At 43.3% G+C, this 27,693-nt stretch overlaps 1 protein-coding gene across 1 annotated transcript in view; it reads left to right on the forward strand.

Annotated features, from left to right (window-relative positions):
* nek10 (NIMA-related kinase 10) overlaps positions 1 to 27,693 on the forward strand; it is a 351,428-nt gene that overhangs the window by 113,593 nt on the left and 210,142 nt on the right. Inside the window, exon 18 of the mRNA XM_041183993.1 lies at positions 5,306 to 5,408. Coding sequence (XP_041039927.1) covers positions 5,306 to 5,408 — 103 coding nt within the window. The remainder of the gene's footprint in view (positions 1 to 5,305; positions 5,409 to 27,693) is intronic.

A 27,693-nucleotide genomic window follows, 5' to 3' on the forward strand; every position in this document is an offset into this window, starting at 1 on the left:
TCTAGAAAGAGTACAACAAATGCTTACTAGACTGGTTCCTGGGCTGAGGGTATTGTTCTACAAGAAGAGATTGAGTAGACTAGGCCTATATTATCTGGAGTTTAGGAAAATAAGAGGTGATCTAATTGAGGTTTACAGAATTCTTAAGGGCTTGACAGGGTAGATGCTGAGAAAATGTTTCCCCTTGCAGGGAATTTTAGAGCATTTGTCACAATCTCCAATTAGGGGGTTGGCCATTTAGGACTGAGATGAGGAGAAGTTTCAGAGGCATTCTCAACCCCAAAGAGCTGTGGATGTTCAGTTGTTGAGCATATTCAGGATAAAAGTTGATAGATGTTAAGGGATATGGGGGTGGTGCATGATCTTGTTGAATGGTGGAGCAGGCCCGAAAGATCAAATGGCCCACTCCAGCTCTATTTCTTTTGCTCTTATGAAAGGAGCCATGAAAATGGGAACTCCACTCAAAGGACTTCCACTTCTCACATGTTGCCCACCCCAATCCCCAGTAGCTGACATGCTGAATCTTGCCCCATTGACGATTCTGTCTCTGCACAGATGCAGTTGGAGCAGTCTTTGGCGGGTCCCTGACAGGATTCAAAATCCAGAGGATGTCAGCCGAGAACATCTCAGAGCAGTGACCTGAGCAGCCTTCATCTACCTCTGCTGATACCACAAGGAGCAATAGGCAAAATAAGACTAAAGCTTTGTAGTTTCACAAGGGTAGGAACATTGATGTACAGGAAAATATTATATTGCCAAGTTTCAATTCTTTAGCAGTTAAATTACATGAAATAAAAATTATTCTTTTCCACCATTTCTTCCCTTGCCCATTCTTTGCTGCTGGGTGGCAAGTTGCCTTTTAACTTGTTGATGAATGGAACAACATTAATTGATGTGAACCAATGCAGGGATGTGAAAGGGGTGTCCTTTGCTTGCTTTAAGTCAGTGGCATTGGAGATGGAGTGATACAGGGTTGTAGAATGGAAGTTACATGTGCTTCTGATATTGGTCCACTGGAGTGAACTTTCTATTAAGGGCATCCTGGGCTGTAATATTAGCAGCTGGAGGTCCATTTCCCTCATCATCTTCCTCCTCATCATTTTATTTCTCATCCTTTTCCTCCTCAAAATCATTTGAATAGGCCTGTGGCTTCTTGCACCTGGCAGGTCCAAATTTCATTGCTACAAAATGTTGCATAGTGTTGTGCAGCATACCATGACCATTCTGAACACCCTAGCTAGCATGTGTTGAAGGGATCCATCCAGGGTTTTGCTGGAGACACGCAGATACGGATCAACCTGTGATTCTGCTTCCAATCTGCCTCGATACCTGTAGGGCACCTTCAGCATGCCAGTGGCTCATTTGATCACACATCTGATGGTCATTTCTGGCGCAGTTGATCAGATTTTTAATGGGTGCCTTTTTTTAATTCATTCATGGGTCGTGGATGCCACTTGCTAGGCCAGCATTTATTGTCCATCCCTAATTGCCTTTGAGCTGCCTTCTTGAACCACTGCAGTCCATGTGGTGCAGGTACACCCACAATGTTGTTAGGGAGGGAGTTCCAGAATTTTGACCCAGTGGAGGAACAGTGATATATTTCCAAGTCCGGATGGCGTATGGCTTGGAGGGGTATTTCCAGTTGGTGGTGTTCCTATGCATCTTCTGCCATTGCCCTGCTAGTTAGTAGTGGTCATGGGTTTGGAAGATGCTGCCTAAGGACCCTTGGTGAGTTCCTGCAGCACATCTTGTAGATGGTACACCGTGCTGCCACTGTGCGTCGGTGCTGGAGGGAGTGAATCTTTGTGGATGTGGTGCCAATCAAGTGGGCTGCTTTGTCCTGGATGGTGTTGAGCTTCATGAGTGCTGTTGGAGCTGCACTCATCCAGGCAAGTGGAGACTATTCCATCATACTCCTAACTTGTGCCTTGTAGGTGGTGGATAGGCTTTGGGAATCAGGAAGTGAGTTGCTCACCACAGGATTCCTAGCCACTGACTTGTTTTTGTAGCCACAGTATTTATGTGGCTAGTCCAGTTCAGTTTCTGGTCAATGGTAACCCCCAGGATGTTGGTAGTGGGGGATTCAGCAATGGTAATGCCAATGAATGTCAAGGGGTAATGGTTAGATTCTCTCCTATTGCCTAGCACTTGTGTGGCATGAATGTTACTTGGCACTTGTCTGCCCAAGCCTGGATATTGCTGCAGGTCTTGCTGCATTTGGTTGTAAATTGTTTCAGTATCTGAGGAGCTGTGAATGGTGCTGAACATTGTGCAATCATCAGCCATGCTTGAATTGAATATCCCATATCTTCTAACAGACACCCATCAAGTCTGCTTGCTGGCCCAAATACGTCAGGAATCTTGGACTGCTGAAGGATAAAAGCATCAAGGGAGCTCTCTAGAAATCTTGTACTCATCTGCAGAAGTTCTTTTTGTTGCATATTAGCTGCATGTTGATGGAGTGAAATCATTGAGGTTCACAGACTCTCCTGGTTGATCTGGATCTGCATGTCTCCAGCAAAACCTAGGAAGTACCTAGAGAGAAAAAGGTTGAGGGCATTGGTGACTTTGGCAATCACTGGTATATAGCTACCAGGTCCAGCAGGCAGTAGATCTTCTTCTAGGAGACTACAGGTGACTGCCACCATCTGACACAACAACTTGAGCCTCCTGATGTACTGTTATTCCAACATGTCAAGGAAACTCTGCCTGTGGACCCTTTGTTGTGTGTTGTGCCCCCTGCAAGCTGCACTTCCCTGCTGCTCCCCTCTCTGCTGTACAGCTAAGGTTTTTCAACAGTAGGCTGGTGGTGTTGCTGTGTGCAAGTGGAGGTTTTGGTGCTGGTCATAATGGTCCTTGTCCGAGAACCAATCTAAAGCCAAAGTGTGACCTATCTTGGTGTAACTGAAAAGATCTTACAAGTGGAGAAAGTAAATAAACTCTCAAAAAAAAAGTACTGTGAAAAGCCCTTTGCCACTCGTGGGTAAGAAAGCAACTTTGAATACTGAATATTTATTATACCCTCATTTGGGGGGGTGGGGGGCGCTAAGGTGATCGGTTGTACACCGCCATTTTACGTGGGTGGGCCAATTAAGAAGATCCCTGTGTGGGGGGGGGGGGGGAGCAGAGAGTTGGAGCCTGCGCTCTTTCGCACGTGTGCGTGAAAGAGCACGGAAATCTCCCTGAGGCATGGAGCTGATGTTGGTACTGTTGGTACTGAAAAATTGAAATTAAGAAAAAAAAAATTCAGACATGTTCCCTCATTTGAGTGTCACAGGAGCTAGAACATGTCAATGAATTTTAATTAAAAATTTTATTACATTTAAAGACCCTTCATGAAACCTCATCCCACCTTAAGGTTGGACAGGCAACCCTGTTAATTACTTTAATTGCTATTTAAATGGCCTTAATAGGCCTTTGACAGTTCAGTGGGTGCACAGCCGAATCTGGTGCGCACCCGCCGAACTCAAGATCTGAATGACGCTCGGTGACATTGGGACGCATGCCCGACATCACAGTGTGTCATTTTACCCGTCAGCGAGCGGGGTGCGTCCATGCATGCTGACCAGAAGATTCAGCATGAGTTTTATCAGCTTTCTTTAATACCATTGCTTTCTTGTCTTGTTTTCATTGGCTAGTTTCAAGAAACCCATGGATGCACCACTAAATTTGAAACTCAGTTAAAATATGGCTGTAATTGAGCGTATAGTATATGTTAGTAGGCAACCCATCTCTCCTGAGGAGTTGCGCAAAAGCAGCCTTTAACAGCCAGTTAAAGCCGAAGTCAGCGACTTGGAACTAGTTTCTTGACGCACTTTTATTTTTCAAAGATTTCATCCCCCACCCACACCCAAAACCACACATTCTTCGAGGTTAAAATGCTCCACATTAACTCTGTATCTCTCTTTACAGATGCTGCCTGATGTGCTGATTGTTTCCAGCGCTTTCTGTTTATATCTCTGATATTTCCAGCATTTCTGATTCTGATATTTCCAGCATACACTGTATTTTACCTTTGTAATAGTCAGCTTATGTCTGCGCCACTTCCTTCATGCAGTTTGTAAAGTGAGCAAGTTGTGTTTCAATTTACTGTAGGAGATGGTGCTTGGTACGGGAGAAGCCAGATTTCAATTTTTCTGCAATTCTGTATACAACAGTGTGAAGAGCGTAAAAGATATGTTTCTTATTCACATACCATATGAGCCCCATATGATACATGTAACATGGCTATGAATAGCATGTGTACCAATGATTTTTTATGCTGTTTATTGTATACAACTTGTATTGTTCTTTTCAGAATTAACTGTATGAATAATGGCTTTTCCAGCATGTGGTCTGTCAAAATTGATTCATTTTAAAAAAACTCAATGAAGTGCATGTGGCATCATCAGTATGAAGTTTTGTTTCTCTGTGTCCACTTAATAAGTTATTTACCTTTTCAAATCAAAAACTGTCTTAGAGTTTTGTAATCTTAAATGTATATTTATGGAAAACTCTACTCACATGGTCTTTATTAATTAACCTCTGCATTATATTGTCCCAGATTTTGTGGTCAGTGGCAAACCAATAGTGCTTGCCACTGATCTCAAAGACAGCTGCCCAAAAAGATCTAGCAATCTCTCTGACATGGATTTCACTTTTCTTGATACTAAGTTGAATATGGTGACAACTCAAAAGGATTTTCAGCTAGCCAACAACAGTGATGCCATCAACAGTTTAAGCAGCCACATTGAAAAATTCTCATGGACAGCAAACCAGGAATTAAAATGCACTGATTATCCTTTTCATATATCTTACAGAGAACAAAATAAAGATTGGGACACAAGCATTGGAAACTGCAATATCATAAATATCATATTTTTATTATATTTAAAAGCTACGGAACTTTTATCATTTGAAATTGCACAATCATAAAATTAGTTTTCCAGAGCCAAAGAGATTCTTCAGCAGAGTTATGATATAGTGCATTATTTAAAACCAAGTTACACCTCAACAACAAGGCATAACTTGTCAGGGCTTTTTAACAGCAATATTATCATAAAAGGACAAGTTTTCATAATTTTAGCGTTTTCAAAAGACCGAAAGACCTGCAGAGATTTCAACAATGCACTCCATAGAGTAGCTGGGAATTATTGACTGCTGCTTTTGGAGTTCTACGTTTCACTGTGTCTGTGTGAACAGAGGAAGTTGCTGTCAGTTTCACAGTTGTAATGACAATGAATGTTGACAATTTTGCTGTTATTACAGCTGCAGAATCTGGGTCATTCTGACATAATTCTGTTCAATTCCTTCCATTTTTGTTTAGATATGCCTTGCACTGCGTTATTTGCACAAAGAAAAAAGAATTGTCCACAGGGATCTTACACCCAACAATATTATGCTGGGTGAGCAAGACAAGGTAACAATAAGTAAGTATGTAACTTAAGAGCATTTGTGCAAGTCAGTATAGTCAAGGAAAGCTGTGAATTTCTTTTAACTTTTTATAAAGATTCACTGAAATATAGCTTGTGAGTCCCTCAGCCTTGACTCTCCTACACATCTGCCTAAGGTTCTTGGAATTGTGTGAATGGGATATTCCATATGGAGACAGAGTATTTTTGCTTCCTTTAAACAAACAGAAACTTTGTGTATGGAATTTTCAGTACCTTTAGAAAATTTTAAACATAGGGATAGTTGCATACCAAACATCCAGCTGACCAAAGACAAATGTACATGTAATGATTTATGTAAATGTCTAAAGCTTGAAATGCTTAACTTCCCATAATGGAAAGTGAAGTATATCTTAGATCACCACATCAGAAGTTTCACCAGCTTGTTTGTCTCTTTAGGTGCCACAGAACTAATCAAAAATGGCATGTCTTTCTTTGAAAAATTCATTGACCATCAAGAGCAGATTTTCTTTTGTAGAAAGCCTAGAATTTTCAGTCAACCTTTTAGGAAGCAGATAGGATAAGGACAACACAGAGAAGGAAAAATCTGGCAATTTCAGCTTATTTCCAGGTTTTACACATGGCTTAATAACAAACTCTCCTAACATTGCCATAAATAGAAGAAGACAACACCCCCTAGATTCTTTTATTTACTTTGCATAGTTATATTGTCTTTGGATAACTCTGAAGAAGTTCTTATTGAAAAAGATCCAAAATAATGGATACCTTGCATCTTTGTCTTGATTTTAAAATAATTTTAAGAAAGTAATATCAAAGTTACAACCTTTTCTTGCATATGATAATCCAGGAGAGACTCATTTCTGGTTGTTTTAATGGTCTTCCTTGGTCAATTTTCTTTAACATTATTATATTTTGGGTGACATCCTTTTTCTTGTCTTCCTGATTTCCTAATTTTTCATTGTGCCTTGTAGAATTTGAATTCTCCACCTTAATGAACAGTTTTGCCTGGATTAATTTTGTCAATTCCATTCAGAATCTTGGGTAAGAATTTTCCCCCCGTTGGGGGGGGAAGTGCAGGAGTGGGCGAGGGCAGGCACACCACCATTTTGCACTATGCGCTCCCTGTGCGAGTGTGGGGGGAGTCCCTCAGCGCATGTGTACGGAAGAGCGTACTCATCTCCCTGAGGCTACCCTTGCCCAATGGTCACCTCAGGGAGATCGGTGCCAAATTTAAAAATGGTGAAGGTGCAAAAATAAAATTTCCCTGACGTGTCCCCCCCATGTGACACTGTCACATGAGTTAGGACATGTCCATCACTTTAAAGCATACATTTATTAAAATTTTAAAAACCTTTATGAAACCTCATTCTGCCCACGGATGAGGTTTCTGTTTCTTCTGAAGCCCGCCAGGGCTCCCGGCCAGCCTGCCAACCATTAATTATCTCAATTACTTTTTAAATGGCCTCAACAGGCAGTTGACAGGCCGGTGGCCGCACAGCTGATTCAGCTGCACCCCTGCCAACCTGAACATTGATATGACGCGGGATGACGTCGGGAGTTCCACCCGACATCATCCTGCGTCATTTTACACATCGGCGAGCTGGCCCTATGGGGAAATTCTTCCCCATGATCCTGTGTTCTAGATTCTCAGTCAGTTTAGGAACTAAATACTTCATTTTTTGTCCCAATGCAATCATAGGCAGACTGCACAAATAAAAGGTACTGTCAAATTCTCAGGGAATTAGTTTTAGTCACTTACAAATAAAAATTGCTTCATAAACCTACTAGAATTATTTGAGGGGGTAATTAAACTATTGGATGGGGTAATCTTTAAAATTATTTAAAAAAAATCTTTGCTAATCTCTTCTAACATCTTTTCTAATATCATCTGCACCTGTAACAGGTCTGGCACTAAATAAATAAGAAAAGGAGTCCTGCATTCTTTCAAGTAACATTAAGTTATTTGATTTTTGCACAGTTTGAACACCATGGCTTGGATTTTTCGTTACCAAGGCAGGTAATTTAAATCGGGAAATTTTCCGACCTGCCTCAATTTAAAGGGCTCCATTACACTTAATTCTTGCCGTGGAGGAGGGCGGGAGCAGGATAGAATAGGGCCTACCAACTGGAAGCAGTTAGAAGGCCTGTCACAGTTCTCTGGGACTTCATCTCAGTTGTTTTAGAAGCTATTAGGCCCTCTAGCCCTAACACTTCACCCCCTTAACCACCCTTCCCCAATGGTCACCATGCCAACTCGTGGCCCCCACCCATCCCCATGCCCCCTCTATGCCAACTCATGCCCTATCCATGACCTTCATCCTCTTCATACCCTGATGCCCTCTCCATGTCAACTCACACATCCTCCATGCCACCTCATTCCCCCATGCCATCTTCATAACCACTTATCAAGAATCCACCATGGGCAAGACCACAGTAGCCATGTGGAGCTGAAAAAAATTAAACTAGTAACAATTTAATACAACTGTCTCTCATACACATTTGAAAACTCCCATTCGTGAAATCAATTCAAAGATTTTAAATACCCTCAATTGTTCAATCTGTTATAAAAACAAATACACTAGCTAATCCTTTAATAGACTGTAAACTGTCAATCAAAATGTGGACTCAGCCAAGCATTCATAACAACAGCAATTGTAATAATAGCCCTTGTGATATGTCAGCAAAGAACTGGGATTAGGCAAGTGAAAAGGGTAAAGACTGGGAAGAAGAACAAGAAAAGACCTGAGATTTGGTGAAGGGGAGGAGAGATTAAATGACCAAAGAGTTCATGGTACAAGGTCAAAAGGAATAGTAATGGGTCAAGTAAAGCAACAAAAGATATGTCTAGAGGAGGAGGTCTAGATGGCAGGATGGTGAAAGCTGTTTTCCAAAAGTAAAGGAAGTAAGAAAAAAACAAGAGAAAAAATAAAAGTGAAAGCTACGGTCTAAAATTGTTTAACTCACTTTTGAGTTCAGAAGACTTTAAAATGCCTAGTCAGAAGATGAGGTTCTGTTCCTTAAATTGTGTTGAGCTTCATTGGAATAATGTAGCAGGCCAAGGACAGAAAGTTCAGGGAGCAAGATGGAGAATTAAAATGACAGGCGACAGGTAGCTCACGGTCTTGCTTCCTGACTGAATGGACGTATTCCTCAGTTACCCAGCCTGCGTTTGGCTCCCTCAATGTAGAGGAGACCACATCATGAGAAGTGAATATAGTATACTAAATTCAAAGAGATACAAGTAAATCACTGTTTCACCTCGAAGGTGTGTTTTGGGCTTTGGACAGTGAGAAGAGAGGAGGTAAAGGGGCAGGTGTTGCACTGTATCTCCTGTGCTTGCATGGAAAGGTGCCTTAGGAATAGGAAGGGGTCTTGGGGTGACTGAGGATTGGATCAGGGTATTATGAGGTAATGGTCCACACGGAATGTTGAAAAAGGGTGGGAAGGGGAAGCTATGTTTGGGGGTTGCATCAAACTGAATGTAGCTGAAGTGATGAGAATGATTCTTTGAATACGGAGCCTGATGGGGTGAAAAGTGAGGATAAGGGGAACCCCATGGTGGGTCTGGGACAGAGGGGAAGAAGTGAGAACAGGTGCACTAACTAGAACAAATGCAATCGAGGCCCTCATCAACCGCAGTGGGTGGGAACGCTGGGTTGAGGAAATAGGAAGACATATCAGAAGTACCAATACAGAATTTATTTTGTCCAAAAAAACAGAACTGAGATAGTGAAACTTGGAGAATGGAATATAGTCCTTACAGGAAATGGGGTGTGAGGAAGTGTAGTAAAGGTAGCTGTGAGAGTCAGCGAGCTTATAGAGGATATTGTTTGATAGCCGATCATCAGAACTGAAGACAGAGAAGTGAAGGAAAGGAAAAATTGGAGATGAACCATGTGTAGACAATGATAGTTGTAAGCAAAGTTGATGTAATTTTCTACTTCAGGGAGAGCAGGAACTTATTTTAAAATTTATTGTTTCATGGGATGTGGGTACCACTGGAGATGAAGAGGGATTGAACACCAATGTAGAAACGAAGCAGTTAAGACCAGGAATTGGAAACTGTTAACGTGATGGGTATCATCAGCATCACGGATGTAGGTGGGAAGAGGCTAGGCAAAGGGAGAAAAATTAGAGCCAGTATAGAAAGGAATCGGTTCAATGGGGCAAGAACATGCTGAAGCAATGGGTCTACCAGGGTAGTACCGTTCATAGATTTTAGGAAGGAGCTAGATGCGGACTGTTCAGGGTTAGGGGATTATAATGTTGGAGGCAGGATCTCCAGAAGAGATAAGGTCAGTGACAGCCCTGGAATCAATGGCCTGATGTTTAGTGGTGGTGTAGTGGTCCAGGGGAGGTAGGAGGAAGTATCAAACAATGACCATCTCAATGAGAGAGAGCCTAACCATATCCTTTTGAAATTCATTTTGATTGCCTTTGCCAACTTCTCCATCATCAACAACCTGGGATCACCATTGATCAGAAACTGAACAGGAACATATCTCTCAGTTAATTAATCCATTGTTTTCATCAAACTGTTTTACAGATTTTTTTTTTCTTTACATGTGCATATTGTTATGATCCTTGGCCAGATCCATTTAGGAACCAATAAGATTTTGTTTAAAGGAGACAAAGTTTGAAATTCATGAAACTTGCTAATAGAATAAAACCACAAGATTCTACGGCTTTTGAACGAACAAAAATAAACTTTACAAGGTCAGCAAGATAAATTTACAATATCTATCTTATACTCTAACATTCAGGGTAAGTACACATGAATTAACAGGCAAATTATGCGTGGGCACACCACACTGCACAATAAATGACAGATATGACCAAAGCAGATTCCATGGATTTCTCAACAACCCCCCAGACGTTAGTCACACTGTGAGTCAACCAATCTCACTGAAATTCTGTCTCTTTCATGAGGGTTTCCAATCTTCACCTTTAAAGATCTTATCTTAGAATTTTCTCCAAATGTTGCTCCAACTCAGATGGCTTAAATGACAGCCCACCTCGCAGGGTTTCAATCTTGCCTTCGAGTTTCTGTTCCCCGGATCTCCAAATACACTCAAGCATCAACTTACAAGCACAATTTCAGCTCTTCAGCTATGCCAAGCAGAACATTACTGCTCCAAAGGGGTATCTTTGCCCCAACGGCCTGCAGCACGGAGTCACCAACCTTCAGCTGCCCTCTTGGATCTTCAGGGCTTCTCCTTTTGCCCTCTTCAATTACCAGAACCTTTCCTGAGCCCACTTCACTTAATGTCTGCTCCCTGCAGCCCTTTTCTATAATTGGAGCCTGTTTCTCTGCTCTTCACTTTTCCTTAACTGGGACCTGTTTTTGTCCTTTACAGGGGGAGGACCCTTTCCTTTTGGGATCTCTCCCTGTCCCCCTCCCTTGTCCCTCTCTCTGGGACACTTACTGGCTATGGTCAGACACCTGGCCTGGGTTTTCGCACCTTTCTTCCTTTCTCTCCATGCACAGGGACGCAGGGCCTGTCCTGGACCTAAAGAACATAAAGATGCCAAATTGCGCGTGTGCAACCTGCTTCCAGTCTGCGCATGTGTAGAAAATCCGAGGTCCACTAGGACTTGGAGTTCCTGGCCTTCGCACTCATCAACAAGGTAAGTATGAGTTTCATAACAATGTGGTTATTTATTCCCTATTCTTATTTCCCTTGCTCTGTTCCTCCTTATATGGGGTAACATCTCGCTCTGATGGGGGGGTCAAAGGTGTGAAATGTTAACTTTATTCTTTTCTCCACGGATCTGCCAAGTGTTTCCAGAATTATCTATTTTCAGCCTCTTCTACAGTATTTTGCTTTTTGATTTTAATGCTCCCTATCACCAGGTAGCATTGCAGCTTCATACAAAATTTGTCAATTTTCTCTTTCTTTGAACATTTTCTGTTTACTGTAACATAACTTCACAAAAGAGAGCCAAAAATGACCCAAAAAAGCAGATAGTTATCAAAGCAGGCTTTTGAAGTGGCCAACTGCCACATTATGCTGTTTTAAAAAATATTTTAGATACTATTTTTGCAAACCAAAATTTAAGAATTGGTGACCTGTAATTTTAAACTCTATTTTCCCTTTGAGAAAAGGAAAATCTACAGAGATATTGGAGTAAGGCTCCAGACCAGGGTTGTGAAAAGGCAGAATTCCAACTTGAGGATCAGCTAGCAGGAAAAACACTGGAATCTAGATTTTTGTATCTGCCTGCAATTGTTTTCTTTAGTATGTCTTAAACACATTTTATAATTGCAAGTGTTGGACTGACAGATATTCACCCCTTCCCTTGCAAAGTTACTCAGGTTTTGAACTACTTTCAGGCATTTCAGAATATAGGGCTTAAGTTTAGTTGTATAATGCAATAGGCAGTAGCTGCAGATGCATGAGAATTCATTAAAGTTATATTGAACTGTTTAGCAATTTATAGAGAGAACCTGGTCTTTTGTAGATCTTGTGCAAAGTAATGTAACACCTTCCTCAGCCAATATATACTGAGAGTTTTTTAATTATAGAAAGCATATCTGAACTTATAGATGAGTTGATAAGCTCTGTGCCTTGGTCATTGCTTATTACCTGATTAGGATAACACAGTCAGCCTATACCTATACATATATATACTTATACATTCTTAATCTAGTTGGTGCCAGAAATTCAGATTTTGTAATCAACCTCTCAGAAATATAGAGGGCGGAAATCTTCACCATCACACCATCAATAAAGACAAATAGGCTGGGTGGTCTACTACTATATTCATACACTTTCTACTACTGTCCTGCATATCTCCCTCTTTCCCTTACTGCCGACCTCAGGGACCAGCTGGATAGAACCTGGAAGAACCACATAATAGGGAGGGATCAATATCCAGTATTAGTCTTGAAATATTGCTACAGTGAGATTATACTACAGGGCAGAATTTTTCTCTCGTTGGGCGGCCGCACGCCCGACCCGAATGAGTGTAAAATGATGCATGATGATGTCGGGCGAGTGCCCCGATGTCATTGTGAACTCGCACGATATTTCGCTTGGTGGGCATGCGTGCAAGTTGGAGCCGTGCCCACCATTAATTAAGAGGCCAGTTAAGGACCTTGACAACCTAATTAACAGCGATTTAACATTGCCCGTGCAATTTTTTGCTCATCACATGGGCAAAACGGGCAGGCGGGCAGTCCATAATTTTCAAAACCTCATCCACGGGCAGGAGAAGAAAGGTCAGCAGCATTGTCAATGTGAGTAATGAGGAGTTTTGGAGGTAACTTGTTGCTTGTGGCTTATTGGTACTTAGCAGCTTAACCTCTGATTGGGGTTTCATTCTTAGCATTTCCACATGTCATTTCAGGACTCATTGGTGTCTTCCAGGCCCCCTGAGGATTCAGACCATGGGACTCTTACAGATATCAGACAGCCTTCGCTCACCCTGGTAATGGGGATTGTGGTCTCCACTGGAGGCACCTCCTCCTCTGAGGAAGAGAGGGACAGAAGGGAGAAGAGGCCAGGTGTCCCTTTGCAGCTTCCAGGGAAGGGACCTGTGGGAGGAGAGGCGCAAGCACAAGGGGCACAGGGCCAGCAGGATGTCCAAGGCGGAAGGGGCTGCAGAAGATGCTACTGTCCTGTTGCCAGGGTTTACAGGTGGCGATGAAGCTACCTCAATATGTCTGATGTGCAATGCCAAAGAAGGCTCCGTCTCTCCAGGGAGACAGTGACCTCCATTTGTGAGATGATTGGGCCTGAGATCAGCTCCGACTGTGTGGGTGGACACCCCATGCCAGTGGCCCTGAAGGCCACAGTGGCACTCAATTTCTATGCATTCGGCTCTTTTCAGGGCTCAGTGGGGGATCTGTGTGGAGTCTCCCAAACAGCTGTCCACAGTTGCATCAAGCTGGTGACAGAAGCTCTGTTCAAGTGGGTATTGATTTTCATATGGACGAAGCCAGCAAGGCTGAGCGAGTCAGAGGCTTTGCAGCAATTGCTGGGTTTCCCCGCATCCAGGCTGCCATCGACTGCACACATGTGGCCATCAAGGCGCCAGAAGGTCAGCTGGGTGCCTTCGTCAACAGGAAGAGATTCCACTTCATGAACATGCAGATAGTGTGTGATCACAGGATACAGATTCTGCAAGTCTGTGCAAGGTACCTAGGCAGCTCCCAAGACGCATATATCCTGAGACACTCCAAGGTGCTGAGGCTCTTCAGTGCTCCAGCCCGGCTGGATGGATAGCTGCTGGGTGACAAGGGCTATCCCTTGAAAAGGTGGCTCATGACTCCTCTCCACCACCCAAGAACAGAGGCAGAGCAGCAGTACAACAGGAGCAATGCCTTCCCAAGGGCAGTGGAAGACAGAACCAAATGTCTTCTGAAGATGGTCTTCGGATGCCTGGACTGTTCAGGGGTGCACTGCAATACTCCCAGAGCAGGTGTCACTGCTAGTGGTTGCATGCTGCGCTCTCCACAACTGCATCAGTAAGGGGGGGGGCCCACTTGAGGAAGACAATATTGACACAGCTGCACAGGCCCCAGATGATGAGTCCTGTAGTGACAGAAAAGGAGCAGAGTGAGGAGAACACTGAGGTGTGGAGCCAGGCCTCGGTAACCTCCAGGGAGGTAGGGACACCTTCAGGGAGGTAGGGACACCTTGATCTAACATTCCTTCAGCTGGGCTGCCAAATAAGAGCTACCACCTCATGCCAGGGCTGCTGCCTTTGTCCTGGATTGCAGAAATGACTCCATGACCCCCAAGATACATTCAGTGCCTGTGCAATAAGGTTTCGAGCCACCCATGTCCAGCATTACATAATGGCCTACCCTGCACCTACAAAACAAATGAAGCATACTCAGGCCAATAACACAAAAGCAAATGTTATTTAATGTTGGAACTCACATAGTATTGAATGGAACAATATCCGGTGTTGGTAGTCACACCATTAAAAAAAAGAAAAACAAAATGGGGGAACAAAAGATCATCCGTGACCAGTCCCTCTTGTGCTTAAGGTGATTTAAACTTACGTTTATGAGTGCTACGCCTAGGTGCTCCTTCCTCGCTGGCACCAGCATTTTGACAGCCTGCTGACTCTGCTGTCTTGTTGGCCTTGATGACCTTGGCGGTTGTCCTGTGACCAGTGGAGTCTGTGTTGGCCCCGCCTGGGAGGGAGTGGCCAGTTCCACGGCTGGCATCTCCACAGTCGCTGCAGCCTCATCAGATGTAATGGTCACTGGCGGAGGTGCGAAGGAGCTGCTGTCGTCATCCAGAACACTCTGAGAAGAGCCGGCAGAGATGACGAGCAGCTTGTGTGCTAACGTCAGGTCGTTGTGGACCTCCCTGCTCGCCATTGATGGATGGGACAATGGATGCCCCAACCATCTTACACATGGACACTGACCAGCTAAGGTCAGTGTCGTGTGGAGGGTTGCAGGTCTGGGCACAACCCCAGGAACCCCTGGTTCTGTTCCTGGAGCAGCCTCTCCATGAAAGCCGCGACTCTCTCCATGGAGGAGGCATTGCGCTCGGACATCAGAGTCAACACAGTGCTCATGCTCAGTAGGGACTCCTCCACAATGGAGACCATGGCACACAAACCCTCTTGGATCTCTGCCAGATCCCCCCTCTGGACATCCAGCATCTGCTGCCTAATGGACGACTCCAGAGGCCCATTATCAGCCTTTGACTGAGCATCGTCCTGGTCTCTAGCAGTTCTCCAACTGCTGGCGCCCTGGGTACTCTCTGCCTCCGCCTGCACCTCAAACCAGTGTGAAGTGCCCTCAACAATGTGCACCAAGATACTAGCCGCCAAATTAACGCCCACCGAGATGCTGGTATCTTCGCTGGTGCCTGGTTCAGAGAGTGGGTGTGATACAGGTGCTTGGGGAGAATGGTGGTCCTCCAGGGTCAGGTGTAGCTCCTGGAGGTCCTGCGCTTCACTGCTTGGTGGCAGATCTAAGGGAGAAGAAGGACAGCATAAAATCATGGTCGCAGCCTGATTGCAGGCGGCACTCAGCTTCCCGACCTCTCCTGTTTGCCCCTGCCGAGCCTGCCCGACGAGGGCAAAATTCTGCCCATAATGTAGAAAGTAGATCTTGTGCTACAACAAATTCAGTGAGGGGTATGCGAAGAGACAAGTGACTATGTTGGAGTGAGACAGAGACCGAGTGAGTAGCGAATTAGGCTCGTGTGGGATTTCGGTGCATGAGGAAGTGGTTTGGTAAACATAGGAATTAATCTAAGTCCGGAACAGGAGCAGCTGAGCAGCAGTGGACCTGGATGTAGACCTCAAACTCAGAGCTCAGTTTGAGAAAAAAAATTGAGCAGTGACATCACATGAAACCCAGAAGCTCATTGGTCGATAATAAACTGCCATTAGGGAATGTCTTTAAATAGCTGTAAGTTAGAAAAGTGTATTATTTTTAAAGCAGTATTCACTTGGATTTCAGTAAAAAATAATAGGGCTAGGGGGAAGTCAGGGCCAGTGGAGTAATATAAGTAACCCAAAGTAAAATAAAGTTAACATAAGGGAAGTAAAGTTAAGACATGGCAGGACAGCTTGGTCATGTGGAATATGTGTCCTGTAATATGTGGGAGATTGTGGACACTACTGGTAACCTAGACGACCATATGGGCCTGAAGTACTGCTAGCTGCAGAAACTTGAGCTCCGGGTTTCGGAGCTTGAGCAGCGACTAGTGTCACTGTGGCGCATCCGTGAGGCTGAGAGCTACATGGATAGCATATTCAAAGAGGTGGTCATTTCATAGGTTAGGAGCATGGAGGCAGAAAGGAATGGGTGACCACCAGGCAGTCCAAGAGAACCAGGCTAGTAGTGCAGGAGTCCCCTGGGGTTCTGCTCGCTAATCGGGTTTCTGTTTTGGATACTCGTGAGGGCATTGGTTCCTCAGACGTGTGCAGTCAAAGCCAAGTTTGTGGCACCATGAGTGGCACAGCTGTACAGTAGGGGATGAAGAAGTGGTTCCACGAGAGTGGTTAATGAGAGCATGGCAGTGCTGGAGAAAGAGGATGTCCCCGAATGTTTGAGTACAGAATCAATTCGGTTAGAACTAAGGAACAAAAAGGGTGCAATTACATTGCTCAGTGTAGTCTATAGGCCACTAAATAGTGGGAACGATGCAGAGGAACAAATCTGCAAGGAAATTAGAGAGGTGCAAACAGTAGTTATAATGGGGAACTTTAATTATTGAATATAGACTGGGATAGTGTAAAGGGAAGAGAGGGGCAAGAATTCCTAGAGCGTGTTCAAAAAGGGAAGGAGACAGAAAGCAGGAAACTATAGGCCAGTTAGCCTAACACCTGACATAGGGAAAATGTTAGATGCTATTACTAAAGAAGTTATAGCCAGGCACTTAGAAAAATCTAAGGCAATCAGGCAGGGTCAACACGGTTTTGTGGAAAGAAAATCATGTTTAACCAATTTATTGGAGCTCTTTGAATGAGTCACATGTGCTGTGGATAAAGGGGAAGCAGTAAATGTACTGTACTTTGATTTGCAGAAGGCATTTGATAAAGTGCCGCATCAAAGGTTATTGCAAAAAATAAAAGCTCATGGCGTAGTGGGTAACATATTGGCATGTTTAGAAGATTGATTAGCTAATAGGGAGCAGAGAGTTGGCAATAAATAGGTCTTTTTCTGGATGTCTGGTTGTGATGAGTGGTATGCCACAGGGATCAGTTCTGGGCCCTCAATTTTTTACAATTTGTATAAATGATTTGGATGAAGGGACTGAAGGAATGGTTACTAAATTGCTGATGACACGTAGATAGAAAGTAAATTATGAAGAGGACATAAGGTGGCTACAAAGTGTCATAGATAGGTTAAATAAGTGGACAAAGATCTGGCAAATGAATATAATGTGGGAAAATGTAAAATTGTTCATTTTGGGAGGAAGAATGAAAAAGAAGCTTAATTTCCAAATGGTGAGCGATTGCAGAGCTCTGAGATTCAGAGGGATCTGAGTGTGCTAGTGCATGAATTACAAAAGGTTAGTATGCAGATACAGCAAGTAATTAGGAAAGCAAATAGAATGTTATAATTTATTGTGAGGGGAATTGATTACAAAATTAGGGAGGTTATGCTTCAGCTGTACAGGGCAATGGTGAGACCACATCTGGAGTATCATGTACAGTACTGGTCTCCTTACTTAAACAAAGATGTAAATGCATTAGAAGCAGTTCAGAGAAAGTGTACTAAGCCTAATAACAGGAATTGGCAGGTTGTCTTCTGAGGAAAGGCTGGACAGGTTAGGCTTGTATCCACTGGAATTTAGAAGAGTAAATGGTGACTTAATTGGAACTTTTAAGATCCTGAGGGGTCTTGACAGGGTGGATGTGGAGAGGAAATTTCCTCTTGTGGGAGAATCTAGAACTAGGGGGTCAATGTTTAAAAATAAGTGGTCGCTCATTTAAGACAGAGATGAGGAAAATTTTTTTCTCTCAGAGGGTTGTGAGTCTTTGGAACTCTCTTCCTCAAAAGGCGGTGGAAGCAGAGCCTTTGAATATTTTTAAGGCAGAGCTAGATAGATTCTTGATTAACAAGGGGGTGAAAGGTTATCAAGGGTAGGCAGGAATGTGGGGTTGAGGTTATATTCAGATCAGCCATGATCTTATTGAGTAGCGGAGCAAGCTCGAGGGGCCGAGTGGTCTACTCCTGCTCCTCATTTACATGTTCGTATGTAGAATTTTCTACAGCAGTATGTGTCCAGTCCAACAAGAAAGGATGCACTGCTAGACCTGGTTCTTGGAAATGAGGTGGGCCAAGTAGATCAGTGTCAGTGGGGGCACCTTTAAGAGAGAGTGATCATTGTATGAGAATGTTTAAGACGACAGTAGAATAATTAACTGGGGGAGGGCTGACTTCAATGGGGCAAGAATGGAGCTAGGCCAGATAGACTGGAGCCAAAGGTTGGTGGAAATACTGTGGCTGAACTACCTTCAAAAAAGATATGGATTGGGCACAGTCAAGATATATACCCTCAAAAGGGAAAGGTAGGACAAACAAATCCAGAGTCCCCTGGATGATAAAGGAGACAGAAATTAAGATAAAGAAGAAAAAACGTGCTAATATTTTTTATATATTTGTTCATGGGATATGGGCGTCGCTGGATAGGCCACATTTATTGCCCATTCCTAAATGCCCTTGATCAGAAGGTCTTTAAGAGTCAATCATACTGCTGTGGGTCTGGAGTCACATGTAGGCCAGACTGGGTAAGGACAGCAGATTTCCTTCCCTAAAGGACATTAGTGAACCAGATGGGTTTTTACCACAATCGGCAATGGTTTCGTGGTCATCATTAAGCTCTTAATTTCAGATTTTTATTTGATTCAAATTTCACATCTGTCATTGTGGGATTTGAACCCAGGTCCCCAGACCATTACCCTGAGTCTCTGGAACATTAGTCCAGTGACAATACCACTATGCCACTGCCTCCCTTAAAGGGAGCTGGAATGACAGGTGTCAGGTAGAAAATACAATGGAGAACCAAGCTGAATACAGAAGGTTCAGAGGAGAGGTGAAGAAGCAAATAAGTGAAGAGGGATTGTGAGAAAAGACTGACAGCCAATATAAAGGGGAATCCCAAAGTCTTCTAAAGGCACATAAATAGTAAAAGGATGGTAAATGGAAGAGTAGTGCTGACTAGGGACCAAGAAGGGGATTTACACATGGAGGCAGGGGGCATGGCTGAGGTGTTAAATGAATACTTTACATCTGCCTTAACCAAGGAAGCAGATGCTACTTAGGCCATGGTGACAGAGGAGGAAACTAGAAGGGTTCGAAATTGATGAGGGGGAGGTTTTGGATAAGCTGTTGGTACTTAAAGTTGACAAAGCACCGGGACTGTACGAGATGCATCTAAGGATATTGAAGGAAGTGAAAGTGGAAATTACAGGGGCACTGGCCATAAACTTTCAGTCTTCACTGCACTCAGGGGTGGTGCCAGAGGACTGGGGAATTGCAAGCATTACGTCCTTGTTCAAAAAGGGTTGTAAGGATAAGCAATTACAGTCCAGTCAGTTTAACTTCAATGGTGGGAAAGCTTCTGGAAACAATTATTTGGGATAAAATTAGTAGTCAATGGAAAAATGTACATTGATTAGGAAGAGCCAGCATGGATTTCTTGAAGGAAAATCGTGTCTGACTAACTTGCTGGAGTTTTTTGAAGAGGTAGCAGAGAATGGTGTTGAGGATAATGCTGTTGATGTGGTATACATGCACTTCTAAAAGGCATTCGATGCGGTGCCACACAATAGAATTGTAAGAAAAGTTATAGCTCATGGAGTAATAGGGACAGTAGCAATGTGGATATAAAGTTGGCTAAGTAATAGGAAACAGCGAATAATGGTTATTTCTTGGGCTGGAGGAAGGTTTGTAGTGGACTTCCCTAAGGGTGGGTATTGGGACCTTGCTTTTCCTGATATATATTAATGATCTAGATTGAGGTGTGCAGGGAGCAATTTCAAAGTTTGTGGATGATACAAAACTTGGAAGCATTGTAAACTGTGAGGAGGACAGTATAGAATTTCAAAAGGACATAGATAAGCTGGATTGGGCAGCTAGGTGGCAGATGAAGTTCAATGCAGAGAACAATTTTTAAAAAGGGGTACAATTCTAAAGGGTATGCAGGACCAGAGGGACCTGGGTATAAATGTGCAGAAGTCATTAAAGGTGGCAGGACAGGTGGAGAGCAGTTAAAATACATACAGTATCCTGGGCTTTATTAATAGGGGCATAGAGTACAAGAGCAAGGAGGGTATGCTGAAGTTATATAGGACAATAGTTAGAACTCAGCTGGATTATTGTGTACAATTCTGGGCACCACGCTTTAAGAAGGATGTGAACACATTGGAGGGAGTGCAGAAGAGGTTTACAAAAATGGTTCCAGGGATGAGAAACCTCAGTTATGAAGATAGATTGGAGAAGTTGGGAGTGTTCGCCTTCGAGAGGAGAAGGCTAAGAGGAGATTTGATAGAGGTGTTCAAAATCATGAGGGGGCTAGACAGAGTAGATAAGGCGAAAATGTTCATGCTCATAAAATGATTGAGAACAAGAGGGCACAGATTTAAAGTGATTTGCAAAAGAAGTAAATGTGATGTGAGAAAAAACATTTTCACACAGCAAGTGGTTCAGGTCTGGAAGTGTGGTGGAAGCAGGTTCAATCGAGACGTTCAAGAGAGCATTAGATGATTATTAAATAGAAACAATGTGCAGGGTTACATGGAAAAGGCAGGAAAATGGCATTCGGAGAGCAAGTACAGACATGATGGGCTGAATGGTCTCCTTCTGCATGGTAACAATTCTGTGATTCTGAAACTGAAGGACCAAAATCAAAAGCAGAGGATCCACAATTGTCCTCCTCTCTAAATGGCAGAATATTGTTGCTACTTCACTTTCCATTATAATAGAAGTGAGGCACATAACTCCAGGAACTGTTCCCCTCTAGACATTGTCCAATTAAGAATATGAACCTGTAAAAGCTGGCTAACAACATTTCTTAGCTTTTTCCACACAACAAATCCTATAGTACAATCTTGGTTGTAAGTTGAGTCATTGTTTCATAATTTGCCATTGTGAGATTTGAACTCTTGATCTCTGTATTAATGGTGTAACTCTTTCGAGTACAAACCCGTTTCCATCTGTTCCAGATGAAGTTACATTGTTTCATAGTTTGCCATTGTGAGATTTGAACTCTTGATCTTGGGGTTACAAACCCAGTACCATAACCACTTGGCTATTTAGGCCAAGCGTAACATGAAAGTGTAACTCTTTCGAGTACAAACCCGTTTCCATCTGTTCCTATTCAGATGAAGTTACATTGTTTCATAGTTTGCCATTGTGAGATTTGAACTCTTGATCTTGGGGTTACAAACCCAGTACCATAACCACTTGGCTATTTAGGCCAAGCCAAAATATTTGTTCAATGTCTCTTCCAATTCATAGTTTTGCCATTGTGAGATTTGAACTCTTGATAATCTTTTAAATACTGTTGTAACTCTTTCAAGTACAAACACATTTCCATCTGTTCCTAGTCAGATGAAATTACATTGTTTCATAGTTTGCTATTATGAGATTTGAACTCTTGATCTTGGGGTTACAAGCCCAGTACCATAACCACTTGGCTCTTTAGGCCAAGCGTTGTAAGTTGAGTCATGTCTAACAAAATGAGGAAACCAATTAATTGATGTTAATAGACATCCTGATTGAATGAATCTGCTTGCCACCATTCCCTAGTGTCAACAAATCTTGAAAGGATTTTTGTGTACACACTGATGGCAAAAAGCCAAACCTTGAAAATAAAATATTACAGAAAATCAAAGCTAAAAGTTATCACTCAACTGTACAAAATCTCTCATGTCTGGAAACAATAAAACAAGATTTTTGTTATATTCAGTTGCAGGATGTGGCTGTTAATGGTAAAGCTAGAACTTATTGCCCTTCTCTGATTGCTCTTGAGAAGGTTTTGGTGTGCCATCTTCTTGAATAAAACTAAATGACTTGCTGAGGCATTTCAGAAGGCGGTTAAGAGTCAGTTACATGCAAGTCTAGAAACACATATGGTCCAGACTGGCTAAGGATGGCAGACTAACTTCCCTAAAGGACATTCATGAATCCGATGTCTCTTTATGACAATCCAATAGTTTCACTGTCACTATTACTGATGCTAGCTTTTAATTTAGTAAATTAATAATCCCCAGCTGCTATGATGGCTTTTGAACTCATGTCATTAGTCCAAGCCTCTGGATTAGTCATCCAGTAACATGATCACATGCTACCATACCCCACATTATAACCATACAGGTTTGATATACTCTTGGCCATAGCTTACCTTCTGAATCAGAGCTATACACATTCTTTCCTTTTCCATGCCCTGCACTTGTTTCCCACTCATTTGAACCTCCTTGATTAAGTGAATGAGCAGCAGGCATTCCAAATTCATGATATTGCCCAACGATCAATTAATAGAGTTTGTAGGGTGTTTTTTCTCAGCTTCTTCAGAAATTTTCTATTTATTAAATTCTTTTCTTGTTCAACTGTCAAAGTACTCCAATTTTTTTCTAACTTTTTGTCCAGTTAAATTACCCTTCTAATGGATCTTTCTTTGATGAGTGATTAAGAGTTGTTCAAATCGATTAACCTTTTCATGGTGTTGTGTAGTTGACTATTCACTTTTTCTAGAGTAGGGTAAATAATGTCAAATTTGATCATTGATTTCTCTCAGCCTTGTTAGCCATCTAAAGCCTGGTAGTCAGCATGACCTCTTGATGAACACAGAATCTTTGGTCTGTTCAGTGTGTAGATGGCTACTTTGACTGTGTAGGAGGTTGCTTCTGTGTAGCAACTAGTGCACATCTGTTCAGTATCACCATACCATTATCTGTTTTGATGAGGTAGGACCATGGATGTAGTGACTGTTCAACCACTTGTACATAGCGAGCTCGGTCATGGATCCAAATTGGTTCTCCTAGTTGGGGGTTTGGCAGGTTGCATGCTTTCTGATGTTTATCGTTTGTCAAAAGATGAGGCTGAAGCATTTACAACAATCTTCATCCCAGAAGTGCTGAGTGGATGATCCAATCAAGACTCCTCCAGAGGTTCCTAACATCCCCCTTTTCCTGAAAGAGTGAAGCTGCAACAACACTCAAGAAGCTTGATACCATCCAGGACAAAGAGCTTGCTTGATTGGCACCACATCCACAAAAACTCACTCCCTCCACCACCGATGCACAGTAACAGCAGTGTGTACCACCGAGAAGATGCACTGCAGGAATTCAACAAGACTCCTTGGACAGCACCTTCCAAACCCACGTCCACTGCTATCTAGAAGTACAAGGGCAGCAGATACATGGAAACACCAACACCTTGGAAGTTCCGCTCCAAGCTACTCACCCATCCTGACTTGGAAATATATCACTGTTCCTTCACTGTCGCTGGGTCAAAACACTGGAACTCCCTCCCTAACAGCACAGTGGATGTACCTATACCACATGGACTACAGCAGTTCAAGAAGGCAGCCCACCACCATCTTCTCAAGAGCAACTAGGAATGGGCAATAAATGCTGGCCCAGCCAGTGAAACCCACATCCCTTAAATGAATAAAAAAAACACAGATGCCAGTCATCAACCAATTTGATTCACTCAACATGATATCAAGAAACTGCTGAAGGCACTGAATACTGCAATGGCTATGGGCCCTGACAATATTCTGCCAATATTACTGAAAACTTCTGCTCCAGAACTTGTGCACCCCTAGTCTAGCTGCTCCAGTAAAACTACAACACTGTCATCCACCTGGCAATGTGGAAAATTGCTCAGGAATGCCCTGCCCACAAAAAGCAGGACAAATCCAACCCAACGAATTACTGACGCATCAGTCTACTCTCCATCATCAATAAAGTGATGGAAGGGGGTATCAACAGTGCTATAAAGCGGCACTTGCTTAGCAATAAACTGCTCACTGATGCTCAGTTTGGGTTCTGCCAGGCTCACTCAGTTCCTGTCCGCATTACAGCCTTGGTTCAAACATGGACAAAACAACTGAGCTCCAGAGGTGAGAATGAGTGACAGCCCTTGACATCAAGGCAGCATTTGATCGCGTGTGGCATCAAGGAGCCCTATCAAAACTGGGGTCAATGGGAGTCAGTTGGAAGTCCTACCTAGCACAAAGGAAGATGTTGTGGTTGTTGGAGGTCAAATATCTCAGTTCCAAGACATCAGTGCAGGAGTTCCTCAGGGTAGTGTTCTAGACGTAACCATCTTCAGCTGCTTCATCAATGACCTTCCTTCCATCATTAGGTCAGAAGTGGAGATGTTCCCTGATGATTGCACAATGTTCAGCACCATTCACGACTCCTCAGATACTGAAGAAGTCCATGTCCAAAAGCAGCAAGATTTATATAATATTCAGGCTTGAGCTGACAAGCAGCAAGTAACATTCACGCCACGCAAGTGCCAGGCAATAACCATCCCCAACAAGAGAGAATCTAACCATCGCCTCCTTAATATTCAATCGTATTACCATTGCTGAATCCCCCACTATCAACAACCTGAGGATTACCATTGACCAGAAACTGAACTGGGCTAGCAATATAAATACTGTGGCTACAAGAGCAGGTCAGATGCCAGGAATTCGGCGACGAGTAAATCACCTCCTGACTCCCCAATACCTGTCTACCATCTACAAGGCACAAGTCAGGAGTGTGATGGAATACTCTCAGCCTGCCTGGATGAATGCAGCTCCAACAACACTCAAGAAGCTTGACACCATCCAGGACAAAGCAGCTCGCTTGATTGGCACCACACCACATACATTCGCTCCCTCCACAACCGACGAACAGTGGCATCAGTGTGTGCTATATGCAAGATGCACTGTGGGAACTCACCAACGCTCCTTAGACAGCATGTTCCAAACCCACGGCTGCTATCATATAGAAGGACAAGGGCAGCGGATACCTGGAAGTTCCTCTCCAAGCCACTCACCCATCCTGACTTGGAAATATATTACCGTTCCTTCACTGTCGCTGGGTCAAAATCCTGGAATTCCCTCCTTAACAGCATCCATCCAAGGTCAAACTAAAGTATTTAAAAAAATAGACAAATGGAAAGTCTAACCTGGGCTCACCCATGTATGCCTATAGTGTCGTCTTATATCTTTTCTGTCTGCCGTGATGTAGTGTTCCCCCATTTCTGCCAACAGCGCTGTAGGCAAGCTGCTGAATGTCTTGCCCTTTTGCCTGTGATGACCTTGGCAGGCATCCTCTGGTCACTCGAGACCTTGAGAACTCCGGCATGGTGACTGAGTCCTGCACAGTGGCAAGTGTCTCCTCTGTCGCCACAGAACACTGAGGCACTGATATCACTGGCAGAAAGACTAATGAGAGGCTGACAGCCTCAGGATCACTCTGAGTGGAGACCCCAGATGCAGTCAGTTGCTGGGTCATCTGCCATCATGAGGCCCCCTTGTTCATCCTTGCTCACTTGAGGGGAATGAGATTCTGGCAGACTCATTTCTCTCTCATCATGGCGCTGGCTACTGGAGCTCACCAAACAAAGCAATGGTATGCAGATCAGCACACATCTCCAGCAACCAGTGACTAGTGGTTTGCTGGATTTGGCTCTCCATGAGAGTCACTAATATCTGGATGGAGGAGGCTAAGCGTGCATACGAGAGGGAGATCACGGCACCCATGCCTGGATGGACTCCTTCACTGTCCTTGCCAGGATACGCATCCCCTTTGGCATCTCTGCTAGCTCTTCATGCACCTCCCACTCTACATTGAGCATCTTCCACCTGACTGATGATTCCAGAGGCTTGTAATCAGCCTGGAACTCAGCATCGACTAGTGCTCCCCCAATTCTCTGTCAGAGTCCTGTTTTAGCACACCTCCAGAATAGCTCTGGCCATTATATGATGCTCAACCCAAGTGTTTCACACACGCTCAAGGTTCCCATCAAGGTTCATGTGTCAGAGCTGGCGGCTGATGTAGAGCAAGAATAGGATGGTGCATCCTCTGAGGCCCCCTTCTCATCCTCAGAGTTCAGCACAGGCTCTTTGGGAATTATGGCAGCTGGTGCCAATGTCTGACCAGCTGCATAAACTAGAAAGGTTGTCAGTGAATCTGAACCATATGAACAGCCAGCAGGGATTTCCATGATTACCCTTCGACTTCCAACATTTTACAGGGAAAGATGGCATCCCATCCTTTCAGTTCCTCACACTATAATCTCCCACAACAACTTCATTCCTAGCACACTATTATCTGTAGTACACTCATTCATTCTCTCACCACCCCAGCATAAAGTCTAGCCTCTCCACAGCAATTGTTCTGCAGCCTGGATGCTACACAGCTGCAGAATAATAAGACCCCATTTTAAGTTGCCCCACTTTAAGTCATTCTGCTGGAAAGTTGTGCAGTTTTTAGAGCTGGTATTCTCAATTTGCATCTTCAATTTTGATTTAACATCATTTTGTGACATTGAACATTGTTGCACAGCATCATTGCACATCATTTTGGCATTTATTTGTGTCGTTTTGCTTTGTTTCGGGTCAGTTTGATGTTGGGTCTCGAGACCCAATCAGCACCATTCTGAAGCAGATGCGACCAGAGGCTTTCTTTCACAAGGTTGTGAGAACCTTGATTTTTTTTAAAATAAAGCTCTGAAGCAAAGTTCTCAATGAAGAATATCCAAACCAACAGGTCTTCTTTTGCAGGGAAGATATTGAATCCTGGCTGCTCATTTCTGTGCGGAAAAATACAGTCATTTCTTGACCCTGTCAGCTGAGTTTAGTTTTGGAGCCCCACATGTACCTGCCATGGAGCTTTCCATTGCATGAAGCAGAGAGGCCACTTTAAAGTCTGTGAAAGAGAGGCATTTGCTACCTGTACACAGGTAAAACTGCTTTCCTTGTCTCAGGACTTGTTTGAATGAAAAATACAAGGTGCAGTACTAACTCTTCAGGAGGCATAACCTATAATTTTCTGATTAATTTTGGAGCCCCTTTCTCAACTTTGCAGCAGATGAGGCAGAGAGGCCATTTTAAAGCTGGTGAGAGAGCCTAGCTTCGAGGCACTAATCACTCAAAGCCACCTCCACTGAAACACTTCCAAAATGTCCTCAAAGCATCCCTGAAGAGGTCAAACATCTCCCTTGACTCATGGTGACCAACCAGAATGGGAGAAGGCTCATTTATGAAGGCACGGAACACAGAGAGACATCACGGGAACATGTAGAAGTGAAGTCAAGGCAGCACAAAGAGTGCAAAAACCTGAAAATAATTCATCTACTGACCCTCCAATCAACACCTATTCCACATGTGGCAGAGTCTGCAGTTTGTGCATTGGACTTATCTCAGAACCCATCAAATAGGAGTGGAAGCAGGACATCACCGAATCAAAGGGACTGCCTAAGAAGAAAGAGAATGGTGAGTGTTATCTAATTTGAATTTATACAACATTTATTTTTACTTAATGATTTATTTTATTTTGCAAGTTATTTCAGCTAGGAATGTGAAATATAGTGCACACTTCCAGTACATTATTTCAACTCGTAAATTGGTTTATCTGGGTGAGATATGTGTCTTTCTATGGGAATCTATGATTCAGTTAAAGTTGTTTCACTTAAACACATGATTTTCAGGAAGGCAACTACAACTTTAAGTGACAACCTATTATACATAATCATGGGCGAGACAAAGACAAGCTAGGCATGCCATTGCCAGTCCTTGACCTCTCCCTGGCATTATGGGTCTTTTTCTCTCGGTCAGAAAATGGGAAAAGAATTATTATCCTTTCAAAACTG

The sequence above is a fragment of the Carcharodon carcharias genome, chromosome 3 (assembly GCF_017639515.1).
Source record: "Carcharodon carcharias isolate sCarCar2 chromosome 3, sCarCar2.pri, whole genome shotgun sequence".
In the NCBI taxonomy this organism is placed as follows: Eukaryota; Metazoa; Chordata; class Chondrichthyes; order Lamniformes; family Lamnidae; genus Carcharodon; species Carcharodon carcharias.